We start from the raw sequence: 26,573 nt of genomic DNA, 5'->3' as shown, positions 1-26,573 counted from the left end.
CACCGCTCGGCCGGGCTACGCTGCCACCGCCACCGCCACGGCCGCCGCCTCCATCTTGTGCGGGTGTCCCCTGCGCGGCCCCCCCTTTGCCTCCGCACGGCACCGAGAGCGGCGCAGCCCGGGGAGGGGGTGAAGGGGGAGAAGCGGCACCGGGGCAGGAGCGGCGGCGGCAGCATGAGGAGGCGGCGCTGAGGCGGCAGCCGGAGCGGACGGAGCCGACATCTTGTGCCCTCCCCTCCCGCCGCCGGCTGGGTGAGCCCGTCCGCCCCTGGGGGGAGGGGAGGGGGAGGCGGAAAGAAGATAGGAAAAAAGAGAAAAAAAAGGAAAAAAAAAGACATTAAAATATCCCCCAAAGGAGGCGGCGGCAGCGGCGGACACCGCGCTCAGGCGGCAGGTAACGCACTGCGCGGAGCCGGCGACACCCTTCCCTCAGGGGGTCTCCTCCCTCACGCACCCCCCGCGCCGGGGTCGCAGGAAGGTGACCGGGAGGGAGGGGAGGTGTCGGGGAGGCCGCTGCGCCGCAGCCTGCGGAGCCTTCACCCCCGTTCGGGCCCCGGAGGCGGCTCCGCGGCCTCGCTGAGGGGGGAACGGCGGCGGTGGGAAGCGGCCGGGTATGGGGCACGGGCAGCGCCGTGTCAGCCGGGCCCCCCCCCCGCCGCCATGTTGCCCTCCCCTTCGCGCTGCTCGGGGGAGGCCCCGCCTACCTTCTCCCACGCTATTGGCCCAGGCGGGGCTGAGGGCGCCCTCCCGGTAGGGCCGCAGAGCCCCGCGTCGCTATTGGCGGTGGAGCTGCGATGGGCGGCGGTGACAGCCAATGGGCGTGCGCGCTGCCTGCGCTCTCGGCCGCGCTCTCCTCCTCCCGTTTCCCTCGCCGGGGGTTTGTTTTCCGCTCCGGGGCCGGTGTCCGGTGCTGAGCCTGAGGGCTTCGGTTGTGTCCGGTGCTGAGCCTGAGGGGCTTCGGTTGTGTCCGGGGCCGTGCTGCGTCCTGACCCACATCACTGGCTGCTCACGGGGCTCCCTGCAGGGGTCCCGTGACCCTCGCTCTGCAGGGTAGCTCCAGGCCAGCGCTAAACACAGCTCATGGCGTTTCACGGCTCCACCAGAGGCTGCTGAGGCCGGACGCAGATGGTGTGTGCTATGGTCTGTGGCTGAACTCACTTTACCTTAAACTTCATTCTCAGCCCAGCATAATCACAGAATCCCACATGGGTTTGTGTTGGAAGGGACCTTAAAGCTCCTCCAGCTCCAACCCCTGCCACAGGCAGGGACCCCTTCCACTGGAGCAGCTGCTCCAAGCCCCTGTGTCCAACCTGGCCTTGAACACTGCCAGGGATGGGGCAGCCACAGCTTCTCTGGGCACCCTGTGCCAGTGCCTCAGCACCCTCACAGGGAACAGCTTCTGCCTCAGAGCTCAGCTCAGTCTCCCCTCTCGGGCAGGTTCAAGCCATTCCCCTTGGCCTGTCCCTCAGGCCCTTGTCCCAAGCCCCTCTCCAGCTTTCCTGCAGCCCCTTTAGGCACTGGAGCTGCTCTCAGGTCTCCCCTTCAGGAGCCTTCTCTTGTCCAGGCTGCCCCAGCCCAGCTCTCTCAGCCTGGCTCCAGAGCAGAGCTGCTCCAGCCCTCGCAGCAGCTCCATGGCCTCCTCTGGCCTCTCTCCAACAGCTCCACATCCCACAAGGGTGTTGTTGCCCCAGAGCTGAACGCTGTATTCCAGCTGGAGTCAGAACATCCAGCTGTGATGGCACAACAGGTGAGGACCCTTTCAGCAGAAGGGGCAAGTGAATTAGAACTTGAAACTAGAATTGTCTCTCACTGTCCCTGCTCCAGCAGGAGATTCTCTCTTGTGGGCTGATGCATCTCCTGTCAGCTCAGCTTGGCTACAGGAGTATCAGGGGGTCTATAGAGATCTCTGTGTATGCCAGGGCAGATGACTCTTGGTGGTGTCTGCTGAGCATTGACACACTTTGTTGTAGATGTCAGCATGAGTGTGGGGAGCATAAAACCCTTGGCAGGAACATGAAGTGAATATGGCCCCAGGGAGAGCACGGAACGTGGAGGGACATTGGCAGGAGTTTCACCGGCATTTTGATTGGCAAAGGAAAGGTGTGAATGGGGCTGCGACTGTTCCAGGGTGGTTTTCCCTCTGGCATCCATTGCTTTTAATTTATTGATATGTTTCTTATATAGCTCCATGGGTGTCTGTTCCCCATGGCACAGGAATGGGTTTTAAAAGGCCAGAAGCAGCTGCCCAGAGCTGCGTGGCTGCCAGCACAGGACAGCGATGCAGAAGAGCATCTCCAGACCTCATGTTTGACTTCATGTCCTGAAGAGTGGCAGATTTTGGTAACCTTGAACCTCAAACTGTTTAGGGCTGTATGAGCTGTAGCCACTGCCAGTAACAGTAGTGCACCAGAGTGGAATGAAAGCCACGTTGTTCCCATCTGCTGCAGTCACTGAAGTTCTTCGTTGTGGAGGGACCTAGTTCTTCACTGGGATCACCAAGCTGTGCTGGGAAGGGCCAGGAAACTTCCCCAGCAGCACTGCCTTGAACTCCAGCCTGGTGTCCTTGGCAGGTTAGCAAAGAAACCTGGTGCTGGAAAGCAGCTCCTTGGTTGTTCAGTGTGGGAAGGCTGGAAAAGGACTGCAGTAGGAAGGAGGGGTGGGAAGGAGGCAGAAGTCTTCTGGGGTGCAAGAGGGTTCCTTTGACCTTGGGCATGGCCAACACAGTTGCATGGGTGTAAATTACAGCAGCATTTAGCCCTTTAGAGGATCTGCTTGCACTGGATTTTCCAGTCTGTGTGTATAATAGGGGCCCGTATTGTGATGCTGTTTAGTACATGCATCTCTCATTTTTTTTCCCGTGGAGCTTTTGACCCATTTGCACTAAATTTAAGTCTCCTGATGGTCGGCTTATGTTTTTTTAGTCACCTTTTGCAGCCCCTCCCCTGGCATCTCTGGCTCACCAGTGTGAAAGGTGCTGCTCAGGAGAACTGAACAGGTCCTGAGCAAACACCTTGGGTACAATTTACATTCATCCCCGTGGCTTTGTGCATTCAGCCACTGCTCAGTTGTGTTCTGTAGGAACCTCACCCCCTTCTGGCACGGTACCCAGCAGGAACGGATGATGGGAGGTGTTTGGAAAGCTTTGAGCACACTGGTGGCAGCGAGGGGCAACAGAAGTTTCTTCTTTCACCTCATCAGCCTTTGTCTATGGTGGTGCAGAACCCTCATGGGCTGGAACAGCATTTAGCCCCACTGAAGCCAAGTCTGTTCAGCGTTTCAGTGTGCACAGGTGCTGTTTGCAGAAGGGTTCTTTTTGTCTGTGACTGGGAGGTGTTTTCAAGTGTGCTGAGAGGATCAAAACATTCCTAGATTGCTGCTTCAAAGTTTCTGTTGCTGCAGGCAAGGTCACAGGGTTCAGTGCTCTGAGTTGTTTCATTGCTGCTTTCAAGGTATTTTGGAGGTGGGTAGTTCTGTCTCTCCTAGTCTCTGGGTGCATGTCTTACCCAGGGCACTCAGCTCTTGCTGGCAGAAATGTCAGTGCTGGTTCAGGTGTTTCTGTGTAGCACTGTGTCATTGTGTGTTCTACAGATAGGATAGTTTATGGCAGTGGTGGAAATCCCACTTTGGGTAATTTTAATGTTAATGATGAGTGTGGTCAGCTCATGCTATTTACTTTATCCTCCAATATCTTTCTTCTCATATACCTTTTTGCCTCCAGTATCTTCTTTGCTCACACCCACCTGAATTCTAAGAGCTGTTTGTGAGCAGGATTTTCCAGCTTCTCCATTTGATCCAGTTGCCTTTAAACCCTTCTTTTCAAATCCGTTTTTCCTACTGATTGAAGCTCTTGGAGCTCAGCTGGGACAGGTGCAATTGGGGAGCTGTGCGCTGCCCACCAAGTGGCTGATGAGAGTTTTAAGGTCCTGACATATGTGTACATGGAAGTTGTCATCATGTACCTTGTATCAGAACTGAAACTGGCCCCACAGGCTCCATCATTATGGGTGTGCCAGGACTGAAACTGGCACCAGTGGCTTATTTCTGTGAATGCAAAGGAAAATTTGGAAACTTTTCCCAAAGCCTGCTTGTTTCTTAGATTTTGTGTTGTGGCTTGACCTTGAGGTTCACAGAGCCAAGGCTTCCAAGAGAAATGTGTTGCTTCTGGAGTTTGGTGCTTCTCCCTGGAATAAGCTTCTGGAAGGGATTTCTTGTAGGGCCTGGTCCTGCAAGGCACTGCTTCCTCTGATGCACACATGTGAGATTCTGTGGAGCTGTGTCCCTCACAGCAGAAATAATGCAATGGCCAAGAACAAATGATGGGGTTTGAGTGTGTTTTCTTGTCTGCAGGTCCCACACAAAGGGGCTGAAAGTGTGGATTGGCTTAAATACGGGTAAGGTTTTGGTTCAGGCCTCTGTGGAGCAACAGATAAGCTCTGGGCTGACTTATCATTTGCTTTTCTTTGTCCCCTGTCTCGTTTGTTTCAGCCTCAGCCCGTTTCTTCCCAGAAGTCATGTTCCCATCCCTGACACTGCCCTTCTCACTTGCATTACTCACTTGGCTTCGTCTCTGTTTTCCCTCTTTGCTGCCTCCCTCCTTTGCTCTCAGATCACCAGGCCTCTGCTGCCATGTCCCCATCCTCCCCCAGATCATCTCAGGCTCCAGGCTTCTGCTCTGCTCCCTGTGATGGGCACCTCCTTAATGTCAAGGGCTGACTCTCAAATAATCATCTGGGTTGCTGATTAGCAGTTTGTAAGGGCAGACCTGGCTTGGGCTTTTCATTAAGGCTCTGGGCAAATACCCTTTCTAACTGCTTTCCTGCTCGTGCCCCTGTGGATCCTCCATGCAGAACTGGCTCAGCTGCCTGAACATGGATTGTGGCTCCAAAGGGGCTAACGCTGACGCAGAGCTAGTAAGTCCATCTGTATCCTTGCTGCTTGTTCCCATGTTCATTCCATCTTTGCTTCCTCAAGGATCCCACTGGAGAGCAGGAGGGTTCTCATCTAGCACCTGCTGCTTTGCTCAGTTCATTCTCTGGTTGTGGCTGGGATTTTGTGACCCATTTTGCTTGTTGGGAAGGACACAATCCCTTCAGTGTGTGGACTGAAGGGACTGAGTGTCTGGAGAGGGGCGTGAGGAACAGGTGTGTCTGTGAGAGATGAGGGAGGAAAGCTGGAGGATGGTTTTGCACTACTTCTTGCATCCACAGTGTGGGAAGGGAAGAAGCGGTGGGCAACTTGGAGGAGCTCCATCCCAACCTAAGGGATCACTGCTAGTTTTCTCATATGGAACTCCGTGACCAAATGAAAATGGGAACTGCTTTCATAGGACAGGAACACTGCTTTCCTTTCAATCTGGAAAACATCCAGCACATTTTGTGTGCTATTAGGGCCATAAAAGAAAAGCCACAGGCAAAAGAAGAGAGACAAACTCCTTGGCTTGTGTGAATTTAGTATATGAAGGTGTGAGCACACAGGTTGGGCAGAGAAGAGATTCAGAGCAGCCCTGTGGAGAAGGACTTGGGGATGTTGGTTGATGAGGAAATGAACATGAGCCGGCTTCAGTGTGTGCTCGCAGCCCAGAAAGCAGCCGTATCCTGGGCTGCATCAAAAGGAGCATGACCAGCAGGTCAATGGAGGTGATCCTGCCCCTCTACTCTGCTCTCGTGAGACCTCACTTGGAGTATTGTGTGCAGTTCTGGTGTCCTCAACATAAAAAGGACATGGAACTGTTGGAACAAGTCCAGAGGAAGCCACGAGGATGCTCCAGGGGCTGGAGCAGCTCCTGTATGGAGACAGGCTGAGAACATTGGGGCTGTTCAGCCTGGAGAAGAGAAGCTGCTTGGAGACCTCAGAGCAACTTCCAGTGTCTGAAGGGGGCTACAAGGATGCTGGAGAGGGACTCTTCATCAGGGACTGCAGTGACAGGACAAGGGGTGATGGGTTCAGACTGAAACAGGGCAAGTTCAGGTTGGATCTAAGGAAGAAATTCTTTACTGTGAGGGTGCTGAGGCATTGGCATGAGTTGCCCAGGGAAGCTGTGAATGCCCCAACCCTGTCAGTGTTCAAGGCCAGGTTGGATGGAGTCTTGGGTGACATGGTTTAGTGTGAGGTGCTGGAAGGGATGTGGGAACTGGATGGTCTTAAGGTGCTTTCCAACCCTAGCTATTCTATGTTTCTATGTGAAGTACTGTTTAGGTTTCGGGGGATCTGAATGTTTTGCTGAGCTGAATGCACAGCAGTGTTTGGATGCTGCTGTAAAATCAATTTGAACTCTTCTCATCTTATATACATGTCCTGACATGCAAATAGGGAAGGTTGGAGGGTTTGCAAGAAATGGTTGATATTTCCAACCCAAGAAATGGTTGATATTTCCATTGCCTGCTTGTACCTAAGAAGATGTAAAGACTCAGCAAGGTTGAAATTGCTGGAGTCTCCAGTAGAAATGTTATTCTGTTGCAATCCTGAGTGAGGTTTTGGATTTGTACTGCTCCTTGCTTGGCTCACTGGCTTATGCTGTCCCCTGTCCTGTGTTGTTTCAGGGTCTCTGGACTGCAGGGATGAGGAAGCCTCGGAGGAGGTCCCGGCAGAGCGTGGAGGGGAGGCGTTCGCCTTCACCCTACAGCCTCAAGTGCTCACCCACTCGGGAGACACTGACCTATGCTCAGGCCCAGCGGATTGTGGAGGTGGACATTGATGGGCGTCTTCATCGTATTAGCATCTACGATCCCTTAAAGATCATCACAGAGGATGAGCTGACTGCCCAGGACATCACAGAGTGCAACAGCAACAAAGAAAACAGTGAGCAGCCCCTTTTACCTTCCAAATATAAGAAAACCTCTTCCAAGGGCAAGAAGAAGGAGTCCTGCTCCAAACATGCACCAGGGACATCTTTACACTTACCCCAGCCCAATTTCCGTGTGGTGGACTCCTTCAGCCAACCAGAGGCTCCTCCTCTCCCTGCTGCCTACTACCGGTACATTGAAAAGCCTCCTGAGGACCTTGATGTAGAGGTGGAGTATGACATGGATGAGGAGGATCTGGCATGGCTGGAAATGGTCAACGAGAAGAGAAGGGATGATGGTTATGGCACAGTTTCTGCTGACACTTTTGAGTGGCTGGTGGATCGGTTGGAAAAGGAGTCATATCTGGAGAGCCGGAACAACGGGGCTCAGCAGTCCCTCATTGATGAGGATGCCTTCTGCTGTGTCTGCATGGACGATGAGTGTCACAACAGCAACGTCATCCTCTTCTGTGATATCTGCAACCTGGCTGTGCACCAGGAGTGTTATGGTGTGCCCTACATCCCTGAGGGGCAGTGGCTTTGCCGCTGCTGCTTACAGTCCCCTTCTCGCCCTGTGGATTGTGTCCTCTGCCCAAACAAAGGTGGAGCCTTCAAGCAGACCAGCGACGGCCGCTGGGCCCACGTGGTTTGTGCCATCTGGATCCCAGAGGTCTGCTTTGCAAACACTGTGTTCCTGGAGCCCATTGAAGGGATAAATAACATCCCCCCGGCTCGGTGGAAGCTCACGTGCTATATCTGCAAGCAGAAGGGCATGGGAGCTGCTATCCAGTGCCACAAGGTGAACTGTTATACTGCCTTCCATGTCACCTGTGCCCAGCGGGCTGGTCTCTTCATGAAGATTGAACCCATGAGGGAGACCAGCATCAATGGCACGACGTTCACCGTGCGCAAGACCGCCTATTGTGAGAGTCATTCCCCACCTGGGATGGTGAAAAAAGGGTCCCCAGCTGCTGGTGCTGAGGGGCAGGAGGCCTCTGTGAAGGAGGAGGCAGAGGAAGAAGCCAATTCTGGCCCTCCCAAAGGGTCTCTGAAGAAGAACCAATTGAGATTGAAGCAGAAGATCAAGAAGGAGCTTGGTGATGTGACCAATGGGCATTCGTCTTTGCCCATGGTGACAGTCACACAAATTCCCTCTTACAGGTGAGTGTCGCAGGTTTAGGGAAGGAGATGGACATGGTCTACTTTGAGGACTGGATCCCCTCTTATTTGCCTTGTGAACACTGAATCTGCAGTCAAGACTCAGCACTGGCTGTCTTCAGAGAGTGCTCTGCAGAACCCTTCCTGACCAGTGTTACTCCACATGAGTGCTGAGGGCACGCTGTGGTTTTCCTGCTTTACCGTTGCAGACTGCTGCGTAACACAGAATCTCTGGAGGTCCCTAAATTAAAACAGCTCTTTAGCATCTGGATTCACACAGATGGCTGTGAAGATGTTCTTAAAACACTTTGGGCATTGCAGGTTGGCAGGCAGATGGAGGTCATCCTGCTATTAAATAGTTTTTAATCTCCTCATTTCATAGTTTCTTAATTCCTTTTACTGCAGAGCAAGTTAAACCTGTCAGTGTTGTAAGCAGCTTTGAATTTGGCTGTGTAGGGGGTTTTGCTTCCCACTTATCTCACAAAAAACTAGGTAGTGCTGCTAGTTTGGTGCATTACAAAGTGTGGTCGTGTGTTGCCGGTGTTTTAACAGACAGATAAGCTTTGGAAAACTGCTGATAAGGCACCACATATAATCTAATGAATGGTTCAAAAAGGTTAAAGTAGGTGATATATGATTCTTGGGCTCTTATCAAGTTAGTTTCTCACACTCCAGCTTAATAACATCAGACTTAAACGTCCTCCAGGAAAGTTCTTGATGCTGAAAGTAGTTTTGAAATGGGGGCTTGGAGCTGTGATCGCATACTTTGACTATGCTGTGGTGAGTGCTTGGTGAGAACCTCCAGCTGAGTTGCTACTAACACAGGTTATACTGTGAAGAGCAGGCACATATGTTTTCATGGTGGGGAGGTTCCAGTTGCATTTGTAGTTGAGAGTGTGCATTGACACACAAAGCTTCATTAGGAATTTTGATGGCATTACCAGGCTCTATGGAGTCTTGGTTGCTTTGGGGTTGGCTTCACAACACCTCTTTGCTTCCTTCAGGCTCAACAAGATCTGCAGTGGCCTCTCCCTCCAGAGGAAGAACCAGTTCATGCAGAGGCTCCACAACTATTGGCTGCTGAAGCGCCAGGCGAGGAATGGGGTACCCCTGATCCGGCGCCTGCACTCGCACCTCCAGTCCCAGAGGAACGCAGAGCAGGTACTGGTGCCCAGCTGGACCCACATGGGAGGATGGAGAGCTTGCTTTCGGGGGTGAATGTGCTTGATGCACAGCTGGAAAGAGGAATGAGGGTGAAAGGATCAGAGAGTAAACTGATTTAAGTCTCTTTTGGTCTTCTCTTGGTATGCTCATGCCTGAAGAGCTGAGTTAATATATCAGTGCCACTAGTATTTCACATGCTACTAGAATTGGTGTTGAGGAGCCAGCAGAGAGGAGTTTTTCCCCCAAGTCAGGAGACCCAAGACTGTGCAAGGGTGTGATGGGCCCTCGGTGGAATCATCTCTTAGATGAATCATAAAACCACATTCCTCACGTGTGATTAAAAATCCCCTCCTCAACAAAAAGCGTATGAGCTCCAGAGTCCTGGCCAAGCTCCAGCTTGGGTCATTCTTCTTGCAGCTTCAGTTTCTGACCCTCCCATGCACACTCATGTGGAAGTTTAGTCATATCCATCAGCTCTGGACTTCCTCCCGTGAGGTGGCATCCAGAGTCACTCGATCTCGATGCTTTTAAACAGCACTGAGTTTGGCTCAAGTCAATGTTGAAGTCATGAAGCAATTGGACTACCTTCTAACATAGCCTGTCAGTAGGTGCTGTGCATGTTGTACATGTACATTTTTGCTGTAGTTGGAGGAATTTATAGGCTTTGGTTTGCACAAAGACTGCTCTGGATGAATAATAAGAAAACCTTTTTTCTGCTCATCAGCTTGGGGAAGTGCAGCATTTCCTTGGTGTATTTGGCAATTTACCATAAGTAAGTTCTTAAAACCGAATGTCCTATAAATAGAACCCATCAAGACCTTGGGGAAACAATTGTCCTCTCCTGGCAATCACATGAAAGTGTGTGCACTTCAGGTACATCCTCAACCCCATTAAAAAGCTACAGATTTAGGAAAGGCTGGATGATTGCCCCTGAACTGTGTCTTGGATGGTGTGAGCTCACAAAACATTGTGTTTTGGTGAATCTCTTTCCCTGATTATTTCCTATTGGTTACAAGGAGGGTAATGTTAGCTCTTTCTCTGCTCACTTTGCCTTTCTGCTGTAAAACCTTTGGGCTTCCTCTCCCATGCACAGCAGCCAAGAGAAAAATTTACAGCCTCTATAATGAACTTGGGTATTCATACCCAAGTATGTACTGAAGCATGGTCCCAGAGTGTAGCTACTGGATGATTTAGGCCTAACTTCACAGATAACATAATATCCAGAAAGGCTGATACTGTGTTTGTTAGCTACATGGCGCATCATTTATAGTCAGGAGGAAGACTATGAGAGCAGTTCACAGGGGACACCTAGAAAGAGGTTTTATTTCTAGCCCTGCTGCTATGTCTTCCAGAAGGAGCAGGATGAGAAGACCAGTGCAGTAAAGGAAGAGCTGAAGTACTGGCAGAAGCTGCGGCATGACCTGGAGCGGGCACGGCTGCTCATCGAGCTGATCCGTAAGAGGGAAAAACTCAAACGGGAGCAGGTAGGGAGTTGTGGCTGTCAGAGTACTGCACTTACCTTTAGTCCCATGCAAGTTCCCCATGCTGCAGGAGGCACACTGGGAGCAGGGCAGTTCTTGAGCCTTTTCCTCTTCTCACGAAGTCTGACCATTGGATTTGCATCTCTCCCTGTGTTAGTCCCGAGCTTGCACTGCTCAGTCTCTACCCTCAGAAGCAGCACTGGGCTGCAGCAAGCTTTGAAAATGGATTTGCATAACTAATAGTGGATTTGATTCTGGACCTACAGCACCACTTCTGTTTCTGGGCATGGCGTAGGTGTTCTGCAGAGCAGAAGTTAGATCGCCTTTAATGATTATTGCAGGAGGTTGGTAACACCTACTCCAGAGAAAGAGCTAGATCACAATTCTGCTGCTGATTTCTAAAGCTAAAAATTCATGTGGTTTGCCCTCTAGTTCCATTTTTTACAAGAAAGAACTTTTATGATGGATGCCATTTACTAAATTTTTCAATTTCTTCTTTGATCTGTGTACAGTTCTCCAGCATTGCACAAGTTAAGGTTGCTTCCCAAGTTTGCCAGCTTTGCCTGTTGAGGGTCTTTGCTTGCCTGGTCGGTCTCTGCAGCCACAACTGTGCTCTCTGGCACCAGCATCTTTGAGGACAGCTTCATTAGACTCACCCTGTGCACTGTGAGCCTGTGTGCATGACCGGGGTGCTCTCAGGCTGTCTGCAGGGAGCCAGGCAGAGGGAAAGCCTGCCACACACAAAGGAGACTGTGGCAAAATGCAGCTGTGATCACAGCTTCTCTGCAACCTGTTTTTTCATGGCCATAAATTGCTCACAGCCTTTTTGATGGACCCCTTTTTTGAGGTCTTTTTTGATGCAATTTTGGATAGGAAGATCAAAAGAAAAGTAATTCTTGGGTTTTGTTTGCATTCAGTGTCTTGATAAATCCTTATGACAGTTGGCTGAATCCATAAAAGCTTGTTGAAACTTTGGTGTCCTTTATAAAAGGATATCACAGAAAAGTGTGTATCTAGTTGGACCTCTGTCCCAGCCCAGCTTTTAGGTGAGTGGAGAAGGATGCTCCAGAGTCCCAAGTCTGTTTGACTTCTTTCCTTGTTTTGGGAGAAGAGCGTGGTCTTTATATCCCATCTTCATTCATTCTCTTATTGATGCTGTCTTGTTTAGCACATCAAATACAGCTTTTTGTAAACAGATTTGCTTTCCTTTGCTACTGAAGTGGTTGATTTAATGACATAATGAGGAATTATAAGATCAAAGAAATTAAAGTGTTAAGGGAGAACTAAATACCTCTGTTCTATTCCAGTCTCCTTTGAACAGAATTTCATTGTAAGAGATCAGACTGGTGCTACAACTTGTTTACTTGAAACCAAACTTCATACGGGATGGAAGAAACTGTACTAGGGACTTGCAGACATCTAACCACTATTGTTGTTTGGCGTCTGCCTTGAAGTGTAAGAGCTTAAATCCTGAGCTTTGTTTGAGCTCTTTAGTCTAATTATGGATGTTGTTTATGTAAACACCTACATACTTCTAACTTTTGTATAGTGTTGCTAATAGGCATAATAACATCTTGAGGCAGGGAGTTCTATAGCGTATTTTGCCAGGCATGAAAAGCTTCTTCCTGTTTCCATTTTTAGTTGTATTATCTTCTAATTTTCCAGCCTTTCCTCTTGGTTTGGTTTGATGAGATTGGATAAGCCCGAATTCCCCATACAAAAAGATTGAACTGTGCAGTTTGAGTCTGCAAATCTGCTGCACACGAAGAGGACAAGGTGTTTGCCAGAATTTCTTCAGCAATGAATGTCCCAGGCTGGTTGTGATGATCTGAGATTGCCACCACAGAGTAGAGCTGCGGTCATGACTCAGGAGGAATCAGAGGGAGGCACCACTGATGTATCCTGTCCACTGTAGCTGTGCTCATCACTGTTTTCCCATCCCCAGGTGAAGGTTCAGCAGGCTGCCATGGAGCTGCAGCTCACCCCTTTCAACGTACTTCTGCGCACAACACTGGACCTGCTGCAGGAGAAGGATGCTGCCCAGATCTTTGCAGAGCCTGTTAACCTGAACGAGGCAAGTCTCTTTCCTAGAGGTGTCTAATGGGTTTTAGATGAGGTAGTTTTGGGTAGAAACATTGGAAGCCACCTTATCCCAAGCTGCAGTTGGACTAAAGGGTCACAGTGGGGCTACTCTTCTGGGCCAGAAACAGTGTGTTGCTTTCTGGAAGCTTCAGCACGTCTCAGTAATGTTTTGCAGAGCCAGGATGTGTCTGCCTTGACTGAGTGATACAGAAATGAACCACTGGTGTTGCCCTTTGCTAGTGAAAAGGGCACTGAGTGCTTATGATGGATGCGCTCTAGTTGGCTAGTAAATGGTTTTTGTAATTGTACAGGTTTTATATGTTTAGGTTCCAGATTACCTGGAATTCATTTCCAACCCAATGGATTTTTCCACCATGAGGCGGAAGCTGGAGTCTCACCTGTACCGAACATTGGATGAGTTTGAGGAAGACTTTAACCTTATAGTTACCAACTGCATGAGGTATAATGCTAAAGACACGATTTTCCACCGAGCAGCTGTCCGGCTCCGAGACCTCGGAGGAGCGATATTGCGCCATGCACGGCGGCAGGCTGAAAGCATCGGCTTTGACACTGATGTGGGGATTCACCTGCCTGAGTCACCCAAAACTGAGGACTTTTACCGCTTTTCTTGGGAGGATGGTGAGTGTTAGCCTTTGGTTTCTTCAGGTAGATCGTAACTGTCTTCTTTGTTCTGAGCATGTCACTCAGCCTGCTGGAAAGCAGAGCCATCATTCAGCATATGAGAGTTTTCCTATCCATCTGTTTACCTAAGTATATATCTAATTCCGTTAGAGCCTCAAAGTGCAGGATTGCAGGTGTGCTGGACACTCTGAGCTAGGTGCAGCTTTGGAAGAAGTTCTTCCCTGTGAGGGTGCCCAGGTGCTGTCACAGGATGCCCAGAGAAGCTGTGGCAAAAGTGGATCTAGGATTTCTTTGCGTTGAGGAAGGCCTGTGCATTTGAGGGCTGGCAGGAGCTTGATGTAGGGTTAATGTCCTGGCACATAAGCAGTCTTTCTAGCTGAGACTTCCCATTCATAACATGACCACATCCATTTCCACTGCCATCTGGAGTTGCAGCTCCAAAGCATCAGTTGAATAACTTGCCTCAACGTAGCATAGAATATTGCTGACATCCAGCATGCAGGGCTTGCAGTCTGTCATCAGGTTCATAAATGTTGCAGCCTTTTAGATTTCTGATGGGTAGTCTGTTAGGAAACTTCTATATATGAGAGCAGGTCTGTCAGCTGTCTGTTATAATCTCTTTTGATGCAGTGGATAACATCCTCGTCCCAGAGAACCGGGCTCACCTCTCCTTGGAGGCGCAGCTGAAGGAGCTCCTGGAGAAGCTGGACATGGTGAGCACCATGCGGTCCAGTGGTGCCCGGACGCGACGGATCCGGCTTCTGAGACGGGAAATCAACTCCATTCGACAGAAGCTGGCCCAGCAGCAGAACAAGACCATGCCCAATGGGGAGCCTGTGCTGAGGGAAGAGGGCCTGAATAAAACACCAGGGGAAGGGGACGAGGAAGGGGAGAAAGGTAAGAGGTTACTGCAGGATACAGGAATATGCAGTTCTGGTGTCCTCAACATAAAACAGACTTGGGCAAGTTCAGAGGAGGCCACAAGGCTGATAAGGGGACTGGAGCACCTCCCGTATGAAGACAGACTGAGAACACTGAGGATATTCAGCCTGGAGAAGAGAAGCTGTGTGGAGACCTCAGAGCAACTTCCAGTGTCTGAAGGGGGCTACAAGGATGCTGGAGAGGGGCTCTTCATCAGGGACTGCAGTGACAGGACAAGGGGTGATGGGTTCAAACTTAGATAAGGGTAAGTGAGGTTAGATATAAGGCAGAAGTTCTTTACTTTGGGTGTGGTGAGACACTGAAGCAGGCTGCCCAAAGAAGTGATAAATGTTCCATCCCTGGCAGTGTTCAAGGCCAGGTTGAACAGAGCTTTGGGTGACATGGTCTAGAGTGAGGTGTCCCTGCCCATGGCAGGGGGGTTGGAACTGAATGATCATAAGGTCCTTTCCAACCCAAACCATTCTGTGGTTCTTTGATTTTAGCTCCAGCTCTCTAGTGCATGCCAGCGGTCAAGACCTGCTGTTTCTCCTATCTGTAGCCTTTGTGAAAGGTGGGAATGGCTGTGGAATAACTCTTCGGGAGTTCTGGGAAATAACTGTTTCTAAGATGTTCAAGCAGACTCTGTTCCTTTAGCAGATGATTCCAAGCCCCCACACCCTCCAACCCTGGAGCCCACAGGACCTGTGCCGTCCCTCTCAGAGCTAGACTCTCTGCAGGACCCTCCAAAGCTCAAGCCCATCAGTGAAAGCAAGTCCTTGAACCAGCTGCAGAAGAGGGTGGTGTTGAACAGGGAGCTCTTTGACAAGAAGGCTCTGCAGCGGGAGAGCCAAGCCTTCCAGCGCCTGCTCAGCGACAATGGGCTCAATGGGCTGGCTTTGCCCCCTGCAGACACCCCCTCCAGCCCTGCCTTCAGCGGCGTGGGCAGACGGACATCTGTCCTATTCAAAAAGGCTAAGAATGGAGTGAAGCTGCAGAGGGGCCTGGACTGCTCCCTGGAGAACGGGGAGGACCAGCAGCTCTCACCCTCCCGCCCTGATGGGGAGCAACAAGCCCGGAAGCGGCTGCAGAGCAGGACCTGCAGTGAGAGTGATGGAGAGAAGTCACCCAGGCAGGCAGGACAGAAAGGTAATTCCTTGGGATTTCTCTTCCTTCTAAACCCTTGGAAACTGTGTGATGGGGCTCAGGGAGTAGGAATCGAAAGTAAAGATGTCTGCATCCAAACTACTCACCTGAAACTCACTTTATGCTTGAGGGAAACGGTGTCCATTGTCAGATGTGCCTAGTGAAAGCTCCAGCTCTTCCACACATACCTACAATAGGGCAGACAAGACATGTCTGTAAGGGATTGCACCTCTCCTTCAATGACTATACATGGAGTTTCTAGTAACTTAGTTCAGAGCGGACCTAGAGAAGGGCAGTGGAGTTGGTGCACGGCCTGGAGCACAAGTGTGATGACGAATGGCTGAGGGGTCTATTCTGGAGAAAAGAAGGTTCAGGGAAGACCTTCTTGCTCTCTGCAACTGCCTGAAACCAGTTTTTCCTAGGGCATTTTTCTCTCAGCATGTCTTCCAAATGACACTTGGAAGCCAGATGAGCAAGTGGTTCATTTCCTGGCCTCTGGGCTTCCCTGGTGAGCTGGCTCTCGTGTTCCATCCCTGGGCACTTCTCTAGCACTTGCTTCTTCAGAGACAGCCCAATTTTTTGTCTGTTGCTGGTAGAAATACCTTTATTGGCCACCTTTTGGTTGCAGCTGAGTCTGGGGAACTCAGTACAGAATTTTCTCCTCATTGAAGCACTCATCTTTGTGGATGTGAGTCATGGGACAGTGGCCCCACTGGAGCCATGGTAGCATCTTTGTGTGTTGCTGCTTCTTCTCTGGGCTGATTCCCACTTGTCTCCTTGGCAGGAGTGACCAATGGCTTTGTGAAGCACACAGAGAGTGGCTCTGACTCCGAGTGCAGCTCTGGCCTGGGCAGTGGGCTGGTATTTGAAGCCTGCAGGTAAGTGCCCCAAGTAAAACTGTCCTCAGAACACCTTCTATGTCTGGATTAGTCTGCCTTGTTTTATTGTTCAACCTCTTTGTTTCAACCCCAGCCCAAACTTACTTGTTTTGTGTGTTGATCCTAAAAGACAAAGAACTTCTGAGGTTTCATCACATCCTATTAAACCCAAATGCAGTGCTTCATTTTCAAGCAAATGGATATTCTGTTCCTCAATGCATGCAACATCCTCTGCTGATGGATGCATACCTTCTTGCAGCTCTTGAGAGCCAAAGGTAGAAAAACCTTGAACTCAAATGGCCTGTTCAGCACTACAGGTGAAGCTGGAATTCTGCTGCCTGCTGAATTGCTGCTTGCCTCCTCTCAGAGGTTTAAAAGCAGAACTGGGCACTTCAGACAGACCTGAACAGACTTAAAGCAAACATCTGTCATCTTTTGGTCAGATGTTGGGGTACCATTATCTGTTTTCTGGTCTACCTGTCCGGCCCTCCTAACACCGACTCCAGTAATTTCACAGCCCTTTTACTGCATGGTAAAACCTGCATTTTGCCACAGTCTCCTTTGTGTGTGGCAGGCTGAGGACATTTGGCCTCCATGGTCATCCAGGATCATCCAGGATCATCCAGGATAGGCAGAAGCACAACTTTCTCATTGATATTCTTAGTAATATTTTCAGTGCCTCGAACATGTTGTTGCCCTCTGCTTGTCTTTGATGACCCAAGGATGACCCATCATTAGAGAATTACGTTCAGACATTTCCTCCCAATGCATGTACTCAGTCCTGTGAGATTTCAAGCTCACAGTGTCATTTGGGCATTTACAATCATAAAACTCCCCATGTCCACCCATTCTCAGGTCTGAACATACAAACTATGAGCTGTGTAACACATTATTCTGGTTGAATCCCAGGAGCATTTTTCAAATGCAAGCTTTGCGCTGCTCTGCAGAATGATCCTAAATGTTGGCTCTCAAAAGAGGTGGATAATTTTGCAGTTGTAGCTAATGTTCGATCAGTGTTTCCATTATAAATCTGTTCACAAAGGCTTTTTTTGCCTTTGACGAAGGGCAAGGCCCTAGCTTCAAAGAAGCAGTTTTGGTGCCAGGGTTTTTCCCTGTGGCAGAGTGGTCCTACTCCACAGTCAGGTGCCAGACAGCCTGAGGGAAGCGTGTGGCACCACAGTAAATGATGTCTCAGCACAGGCTGAGCCCCTTGGAGGCATGGCACCTCCAGCTCTTCTCTGAGGTGGGACACCCACCCATTCTGTTATCTCTCCCCTCTTCTCTGGGCTGTGTGCCCCCATCTTAAGATCAGTTGTTGCCTCTTCTGTAAGCTGGATGCTTACAAAAGAGGCATTAGCCCATGCAGATACCACCAGAAGGTCGTTGCAGGAGGATTGGACTAAAAGTCTTTGAAGATCCTTTCCAGCCCAAACTATTCTGTGATTCTATTGTGATAAACTTGTAAGTAAGAGCTGCATCAAAGGGAACAAAAAGGGGACCTGGATTCACACATAGTTGAAGCATCATTTAAATGAGGGCCCTTGTGTCATGCAGAAATCCTTCACTGCATGAGGGAACAGTCAGAACAGGACCAGGAGCCAGGAACTTCCTTTCAAACCATATCTTGGCCTTACGGCCACTCTATACTCACCTCTGTTTGCTCCTCTGTAAGCAAGGGAGACAAATTACAATTCACAGGGGAGTGTGGGACTTGTTAGTTGGTGTTTGTATAGTACTTTGAAGATGAAACGTGTGATGTAAATGCTTACTACAATAATTGCCAGCAATTCACATAGCAAAAATTACATTAGAGCTATGTGACATCCACAAAACAAGGAATTAAAAGCAACCTGATGTCTCATGGATAACTTATACAATTATTCAATTCAGGAACTGTTCTGCTTACCCCTTTTTCTCCAGTCTTTCTTTTTGAGCACCAAATTCACCCAGAATGGGTTATTAGAAAACTTTAAAAGAAAAATAGAAAAGAAATCCTCAAGAAGTGAAAAAGCCACGATTGCTTGAGGTGGAGGTGATAGTCAGTTTTCTGTCTGTAATATTTGTAGTAATGAGGTGAAGGCCATGGGCTGAGAGAGTCCCAGCTGCATAGACACACTCCATCCCTGGCAGTATTCAAGGCCAGATTGGACAGTGTCTTGGTTGACATGGTCTAGTGTGTGGTGTCCATGCCCATGGCAGGGGGGTTGAAGCTATATGATCCTAAGGTCCTTTCCGACCCAAATCATTCCATGACTCTATGATTGATTCTATATTGGAGCCATGTTGGAGGGCTGCTCGATTGTGTCTGATGTCAGTACACAACTGGCTGAGCTCATGCAAGCTCTAAACATTACAACATCAGCTCTTCAGCACGAGGTCTTTATTGGGTTTCTTTCTGTATTCATAGCTTGGTTTCTGGTGGGCCTCTTTTATTGCTTGTGGCAAAGCTGGGATGATGTCCCGTGTGCTTGAACCAGGAGAAATGTATTGATGATTCACTGTTCTGTTCATGTCAGTGATGTTACAGTGTTCTAAACAGAGCTGGGGAATCCATTTCTTTGGCTTTGTTGTCAAGGGTAACCTGCTTTCTCCAAATGCCTTACTTTTGCATATCTTTCCAACAGCGGTTTGATGCCTCCCAAGCGGAGTCGAGGGAAGCCAGCTCTTTCCCGAGTGCCCTTCTTGGATGGTGTGAATGGAGACTCTGATTACAACAGCTCAGGTGAGAACAGCTCTGCAGCACATCCTGTGCTGGTCCGAACACTCCATCTGATCCAAGGGAAGAAGGTCTCAATGCAGGAACTAGTCCTGGATGAGCTGCCCAGGTTGTACTATCAGACTGCTTACTTGCCCATGCTTTGCTGCCTGCTTGGTTACAAGTGTAGGATACTGCATAAAAGGTTTTTCCTGCTTTCACATTGTGCTTTCTGTACATCTGGCGTGTATGATGTACCTGGCACTGTTTTCACCTGTTTTGGAACTAGTTCTCCTTAGTGGTGCTGCAATACAAGCAGTAAATCATCATTTTATGTAAGAGAAGTCTCTCTGGAGATGACTTTATGGCTGCTCCCTCTTGTATTGCTGTCATTGCTTTCAGGGTCTTTGTAACAAAGTTGTCTTTGCCAAACTTTGCTGGACAGCTGTAAAATTAAGTCACGCTCCTCTAGTCCTACACAGGGCACTACACCCATCTTGCAGTGCTCACATGAGCAGATTCTTGTCTTTCTTACAGTGTGTCAGTGCTCGTGTTATGGCAGGTCTATGCTGAAATCAAGACTCAGCTTTGACTCCCTGGTACTCTCTGTACAGCTCCTGTGTGCTGGCTCCCATCTACCTGGGAAACATTATTATCCCAGACCCCAGGCACTCAGCAGGCTGCTTTGGAGATAAGCTCAGAGCAGGGCTGGTGCTGGGACAATTAGATTCAGTGGGAGAATTCTATGGTTTAGAGCATCATTTCATTGTGGAGGAATGCATCTGGAATGCAGTAGTGGAGAAGCACATCAGATCCGTTTGGCAGGGAGCTCTTTTGGGTCATACTCAGTGTTTTCTAGATTCAGTTTGAGTTCTGGTAAAGCCAGTGTTTGACCATTTCTCCCCCGAAGCAAGTACTGCTTGCTGTAAAATTCACATTAATGGAGATTACTCCTTCTCCAGGACCAGGAGCTGGCAGAGGAGTTATTCATGTCTTGAACAGATCTTGTGCCATGCCATACTTCTGACTGAAGTTTGAAAATTAATGGTTAATAGACTTCTGTCAATTAGAACCAGGCATTTCCCACAGACATCAAATAACCCCCACCCCCAGTATTATGGTATCAGAATAACCTAGAGATTTGTACTTAGGAGGAGTAAAAAGGAGCTGTCTGAACAGTGGGTAAAAGTAATCTTAGATACAGCTTCATCCGTTCCATTGAGGATGAATTTGGCTTAGTGGAGCCCCATGAAACAAATTCATCTCTCATATACCCATTTGATTTCAGTGGTATAGCAGCTGTTCACTCCAGAATTGAATTTGATTCATAGTTCCATATTGAAGAGTTCATCTGAAGCTACATGCAGACTTAGGGTTAAGCAGACTTAGGGTTAAGCAGACTTAGACCCATAATTTAAGAGACTGTGGCGTTATCTTAATGCAGAATACAACTGTACTGACAGGCATAAGGAAGGCTGGACATTTGCCATGGCCAGGCTGGATCTCTCTGCACCTTGTGTTTTACCATAAACTTACTGCAGATGAGATCTTCCTTGCTGCAGAGAGGCCTTACCACCTCTGGTTTGGATACTAAATTCATACAGGTGCAAACAATGAACAGCTTTAAATTTTGCTCTAGATCTTGGTTATGAGAAATGGTTTGGGATTATGCAGATGATTAAATGACAGAGAGCTGAACAATAGGTTTGTTATGTAAAAAAGGTGATATTCCAGCTTTCTGCATGCTGAAGAATCAAATAAAGGAAGAAAGCTGAAATATTGCCAGTATGTTCTAAGTACAAGAGTGGTTCATCTCTTGTAGCTGATTGCTGCTGGGACAGTGCAGGCCATCACACCCAGGTTAGATGATGGTGTGGTTTCTTGTGTTATCATAAGCCCCTGGCTAGCTCTCACCCTCCTAACCCATGTCTCCTTCTGTCCCTTAGGCAGGACTCTCCTGATGTCCTTTGAGAATCAGGCTGAGCTGGAGCCCTTGGAGCTCGTGTGGGCCAAGTGCCGGGGCTATCCCTCCTACCCTGCCTTGGTAAGTACACCAGTGCTTTCATGCATCCTGTACCCGCATTGCAGGTAGCCCATAACACAGTGCTAGCGGGCAGTGTAACCAGGAAGAACAGGAAAACTTCCCAAACTCATACAATGTACCCTATTTATTTCCTTTTGCCTTTGCACAGTGAATTTTCCCTGTGCTCACCGTTTCCGAGCATTGCAGAGGATTCATAAAACGTTGCTCTCCCAGTGCCAGGAATAGGAGGAGATCTTTCCTCTCCTCTCCTATTCACTGTAGATATCAGGTACTGCTGGCATGAGAAGACCTACATTTTACAAAGGCAGGCACCAGGTTCCAGTGGTGTCCAGCTGCCTGCACAGTTTCCTGTATAGTGAGTACAACTCCCTATGGTCTTGTGATGGACATACCCTCTTCCAATAGCCATATGTTTGATTTAAATATGAGAATATATTCATGTGTTTGCATCTAGTCCTGTGACTATAGTTCCTTAACATTTATCCATCTTTGGATATTTGACAGTTAAGGTGAAATCCATCAACCTGGCTTCAGTTCCAAAGCCAGGCACAACATGCAGTTGTTGCTAGGAAGTGCCAGTGCCACTGCAGGCTTTTACATGCTTGCTAAGTTATCAGCAGAGATATATAAAGTAAGTATATAAAGTGAGTATATATGAAGTGAGTATATAAATAAGAACATGGGATAGAACAGCATTTTGGTTTTTCTGCTGCTTTTAAATAGATCCCTTGAGACGTGGCTCTTCTGCCATATCTAAGTGGGAGCCCACAGGAAACAGCTGTGGATCTGTTAGCTGGGCTGGCCAGCCAAAGCACTTTTAGATCTCTGCGTTGCTATGGCCAAAGTTAAACTGTGCGTTAGCATGGAGTTAAACACTGAGATTGCCCCCTAAAAGGCATATTTCTGTAACAGTCTGTGGCAGTGCTGACATCTTCACTTCAGTTCCTGCAGCTGGCCAATGTCAAAGCCAAGCTGATTTTCTGAGCCCTTAGGAGCCAAGATGGAGAGGCAAACAAGAGCACCCTGAGTGTTGTGCACATGGCTGGGGTTGGAACTAGATGATCTTTAAGGTCCTTTCCGACCTGAACCATTCTGTGATTCTGTGATTGTGTCCACCATTTGCTTCTCCTGCCATAATCACATAGCACAGATGTCTGACACTGACTTCTGCTTCATAGGGGGACAATAACTGTGTCTGTTGTTACTCCTCTCCAGTGACCTACGTCTGTGTTCCCCATCCCTGATAAAGCTGGAAGTGCTCATCCACTCTCTCATTGACCCTGATTCTGCTCTAGTAGCAGGATAAATCTGAGCGATGCCACTGAAGTCAACTGGACTGCAATGGAATGGAGCTGGTGTTAACCTCACTGTGCCTGCTGCCTACAGCAGTGGTGCTACGTTTGTTGTATGAATTTGGAGTGAGGGAAGGAAATCCTTCATTGAACACGATGACACTGAGTTTCCACTAAATTACAGTTGGTGTAAATGCAGCTACATCCATGCAGAACAACATACTTACAGCGTTTCCCTTATCAGGTGCTTGACTTCTGGACTTTCTGGCTTCTCTTCCACGGATCTTCATTGTCTAGCTTGGATAGACTGAAAGAACAGGAAAATGCATTTTCTGCAGTACTTGAAGGAGTTTGTGCTTAAATGTCCTTTCCCTGTATCACTAGATAATCGATCCCAAGATGCCACGTGAAGGTTTGCTCCACAATGGAGTCCCCATCCCAGTTCCACCCGTCGATGTGTTGAAGCTGGGGGAACAGAGGCAGACAGAGGCAGGAGAAAAGCTCTTTCTTGTTCTTTTCTTTGACAACAAGAGAACCTGGTGAGTGCTGTGGCAGAGAGGGAAGAAGATTTAACATAATCTCTGGTATATGGGAGCATGCAGGGGTGATGATGTTACATGGAAACTGGAGATTTTAAACATGCAGCAGTCACGAAGAGCCATAAGGAGGGCAGCATGCTTTTCCTGGCCCAAAAGCAGCCCAGCATCCTTCACCCACAGGTCACATCACCACAAAAATACTGAGGCACGTGGAGAACCAATTTCATAGTCCAAATCTGCAGCAGATTAGAGGGAGCATTTGACTCTAAAAAAACACCAGCAGGCCGAGCAGCCAAAGACTGGCCAAAAATCTCCAGGGTAACATTTGTCAAATGCTGGGTTTATTCCATCTTTAGACTTGCCTGATTTTGTCAGAGGTGCTGAGTACCTGCAATTTTCAAATCAAGGCATTTATGTAAGATGGCAATGTAGGTGTAAGCACCTGGTTCAGGGCAAGTGAAATACCTCAAGGCCTGTTCTAGCTCAGACTGCATCTGCTGGTTTTAATATCAGTGGCTGACCATGTTACCACACTCACATGTTAACAATAACCCAGCCACATATAATAAGCCACAAACCAGTGATGTCCCTTAAAAAATAAAGCTTTGAAATCTGTGTATGAAACAATAGGAAAATTGGAACACTGGAGCATTGTGCTGGAAGAGGTGAATCCTGCAATGAAGCGGCAGCCATGTGCTGAACCCACTGGGTTATTTAACCAGCAAATGCCACATTGGAACATGAATTTCAAAAGGAGCTTAGTGGTACTTTGAGAGCCCTTTTCCTCCTTAAGTCTCCTGGGAAAGCTCTTTGCTGGCATCGCTGGAAGAGCAGGGAACCGGGAGATAAGGGAAGGGAAAGGGGATGAAGGAAGAATGTGCACATTGCTCCTCTTGGGGAAGCGGAGGAGGGGATCATGTTTGCATCACTTGATGGATATGTTTGTGTCCTCTGGGGAAAGAGGTGCCAAGGGACACGCTCCTGAACCTTTTTATTAGTACAGTGCATTATTTATGATGCACTTTTTATTAATACACTGTCCCAGAATACCAGAACCACTTGGTACAGGACATGCTCTTCAAAGAGGTACTAATAAATGACGTTTAGCAGAATATCAATGGCAGTGCCATGCTTCCTGGTGCTGTGGTCGTCAGTTCTGAAAACGCCTAAATCCAGACTTGAAATTGAAACTACCTTCCCAAGGAAAATCACCATTGCCTTAGCTTTGCCCTGCTCTGGTGAATGTTTACACTCTTAAAGAGCCACTTAGGGGTGGGTATGAGAGCCAGGCCCATTGGAGCAGTCTCCTGCAGGCAGCTTGGGAGGCCTTCAGTGGCATGGGTCAGTGGTAGCCTTGGCAGTGCTGGGGAGCGGATGCATTTTGATAGTCTTAAAGGTCTTTTCCAGTTTTGTTGAGTCTATGATTACCTTCAGGTCTTTGTTCTTCCTTCCCCCTTCCCCTCTGGATGTCCTTGGTGACTGGGCTTTGCACTCTCTGTTGCAGGCAGTGGCTTCCACGTGACAAAGTCTATCCCCTCGGCGTGGATGACACAGTGGACAAGTTAAAGATGATGGAAGGACGGAAAACCAGCATCCGCAAGTCTGTGCAGGTGGCGTACGACCGAGCCATGATCCACATGAGCCGTGTGCGGGGGGATCATCACTTCCTTACATCCAATTACCTGTAAGGCCTCGGGGTGGCTGGTCCTCCTCTTTCAATCCAGAGCTGCAGTGGCAGAGCGGATCACTGTGTGCACTGAGCGGCCACGGGACACTGATCCCAGCAGTTGTCAGCACTCCTTGAAGTACCCTGAAACGTGCCAAAAAGCCTGTCCAGCTTCTTTCTGAATGTGTCTCACTGAAGAGCTGGCAGGAGGTGAAATGTACAGGGCCAGGAGGAAGGTGGTTAGGAGAAGCTGCCTGTGATGGGAGCCCAGGTGAGCCGATGCGGTGAGCAGAGCACAGCACTGGGATGTTCAGACCTCAGGCATCTCCCTCAGGAGGTTTTAAGTCATCAACCAGCCCTGAGTAATTCCCAGGAACCCGTGACCACTGTAACTGAACCAGGATCCTTTATGGAAATCACAACTGGACTTTCTTGTGCCAAATTTACCCAAACCATCATTGGCCTTTTCATTTTACTTTGTTTAAAATGACACTGATCGTCCCATCACATTCAAAACCAAAAGGCGTAGTTGGGAGTTCACCTTCTGATCTTCCTGCCTACGTCCATAGTGTTTTCATGTTCCATTACTCTCATTTAGTTTACAAAAGCTTGAGATATTTTGGTAACCTTCCCCTCTGCTGCACACACTTACATGAAAGAGCTTTAAATATGGAAAGCAAAGTACCCGATTTGTGTGTGTGTGTGTGTGTGTCCTATTCATTTCTTTGGTAGTTTCACATTTATATGCTGGTTGCTGTGACTGTACTTGTTCCAGCAGTTCATGTCATGGTTTAGTACAGAACTGAGTCTGAGCAAAGAGAGCTTCCTTCTTTGAAGAAGCAAAACTAATTCTGGAGGTGTCTGATGAGCTGGAGCAGCTTTGCAGGCACTGAGGTTGATCAGGGTTGGAGGGAGGTACATCTTTTGTGTTGCGTATGCACATTTGGTGTAAGGCTCCTCTTCTTTTCTTCCTTTTCTTCTGTCCCTACTGTGTTCCTCTGGCTTGGGTTGGGTTGAAACCAAGCACACAATAGAGCACATGACCATTTTGCCTTTCTTCCTTCTCCCATGCACATGCATCCGTTCCCCGATGTGTGGGTCTCCAGCATTGTCATCCATTGAATCCCAAACCCCAGCTCTGCAGACAATCCCTGGCGTTTTGGGTTTGCATTGCAAAAAACAGGGACAACTTGTGTTTGGAAACTTGATGACAAAATCTTTTCTATTAGCCAAGGACTTGGTGATTTCTTGTGCTGTGTATCCCTTTTTGCTTTCCCATGTGAAGAACCAAAGGTGCAGAGCAAGATTGTAGATTGAATTCTCATCATTTCGCTTTTTAACTCAGTATTTTTTTATTATTTTAACTTTTTCATACTGAAGAGAATGTGGGGGGGTCAAAATAATAATAATAATAATTGCTAATGACTAATGGGGAGTAATCACTGCCATTTCTACTTGGTCTACTTTTGTAAGATACCACTTCTTATACATTGGGCTGTGGAACCACACTTTAAGGAAGAGATTCCTGTAACATAGAGATGGGGCGTAGGATTTTGTAAAAACAATAATATTAATAATGCCTATGGAGTGTGGCAAGGGAAGGACGAGGTGTAAATAGCTGTAAAATACTGTTCTAAATTATTTAGACCTCTTGTCACCATTCTTGAAGTCCTCGGTTGTGTTGCTGGGTCTTTTATATGCCCACAGTGTAATTTATTTAAAGGAACATACACTTTGCAGGTGGTAGCTCAGCTGTGGACTTGTGACCTGTGTATATGTTTTAAGATCTTGGGAATTGGGGTTTTGGGGGGGTTGGTGTTGAAATGCCATTTTAGGCTTGGAATTGGCTGATATCCTGCTGTTACTCCGGGACCCAAACGTTACTGTCAGTCTGCTGTAAAGCACAGAGCGCTCTATTTATTGTAGAAAGTGAGTTTATTTGCTTTCTAGAATTGTTTATATCAGATGGTATAAGAGAAGTAATAAGAAAATCTATGCTTGAAAAGAAGATGCTAATTTTACCTACTATAATCTGACTGTCTTGAGACTATATTTTCTCTCTGAGAAATAAATGTTCTAATGTATAA

At 48.3% G+C, this 26,573-nt stretch overlaps 1 protein-coding gene across 6 annotated transcripts; it reads left to right on the top strand.

Annotated features, from left to right (window-relative positions):
- The first annotated feature begins 169 nt into the window (after positions 1–169).
- Positions 170–26,573, top strand: BRPF3 (bromodomain and PHD finger containing 3). Of its 6 annotated transcripts, none has more exons than XM_034069738.1 (13): positions 170–394; positions 6,540–7,942; positions 8,944–9,100; positions 10,456–10,587; positions 12,530–12,658; positions 12,993–13,305; positions 13,939–14,205; positions 14,884–15,375; positions 16,157–16,250; positions 18,875–18,972; positions 20,892–20,989; positions 22,666–22,820; positions 24,325–26,573. In XM_034069738.1, exons 2-13 carry the CDS (start codon positions 6,558–6,560, stop codon positions 24,506–24,508), a joined length of 3,504 nt encoding a protein of 1,167 aa, XP_033925629.1. In that variant the 5' UTR covers positions 170–394; positions 6,540–6,557; the 3' UTR covers positions 24,509–26,573. The 6 variants fall into 6 exon arrangements, 5 of the variants coding, with proteins under 5 accessions (XP_033925629.1, XP_030898755.2, XP_030898754.2 ...); XR_004079681.2 differs by lacking the exons at positions 170–394; positions 24,325–26,573 and adding exons at positions 4,762–4,910; positions 21,138–21,620 and having other exon boundaries at positions 22,205–22,769; XM_005142176.3 differs by lacking the exon at positions 170–394 and adding an exon at positions 4,766–4,910 and having other exon boundaries at positions 14,887–15,375.

The sequence above is a fragment of the Melopsittacus undulatus genome, chromosome 16, assembly GCF_012275295.1.
Source record: "Melopsittacus undulatus isolate bMelUnd1 chromosome 16, bMelUnd1.mat.Z, whole genome shotgun sequence".
NCBI classification, from domain to species: domain Eukaryota; kingdom Metazoa; phylum Chordata; class Aves; order Psittaciformes; family Psittaculidae; genus Melopsittacus; species Melopsittacus undulatus.
This window is presented reverse-complemented; position numbering and strand designations above follow the sequence as displayed.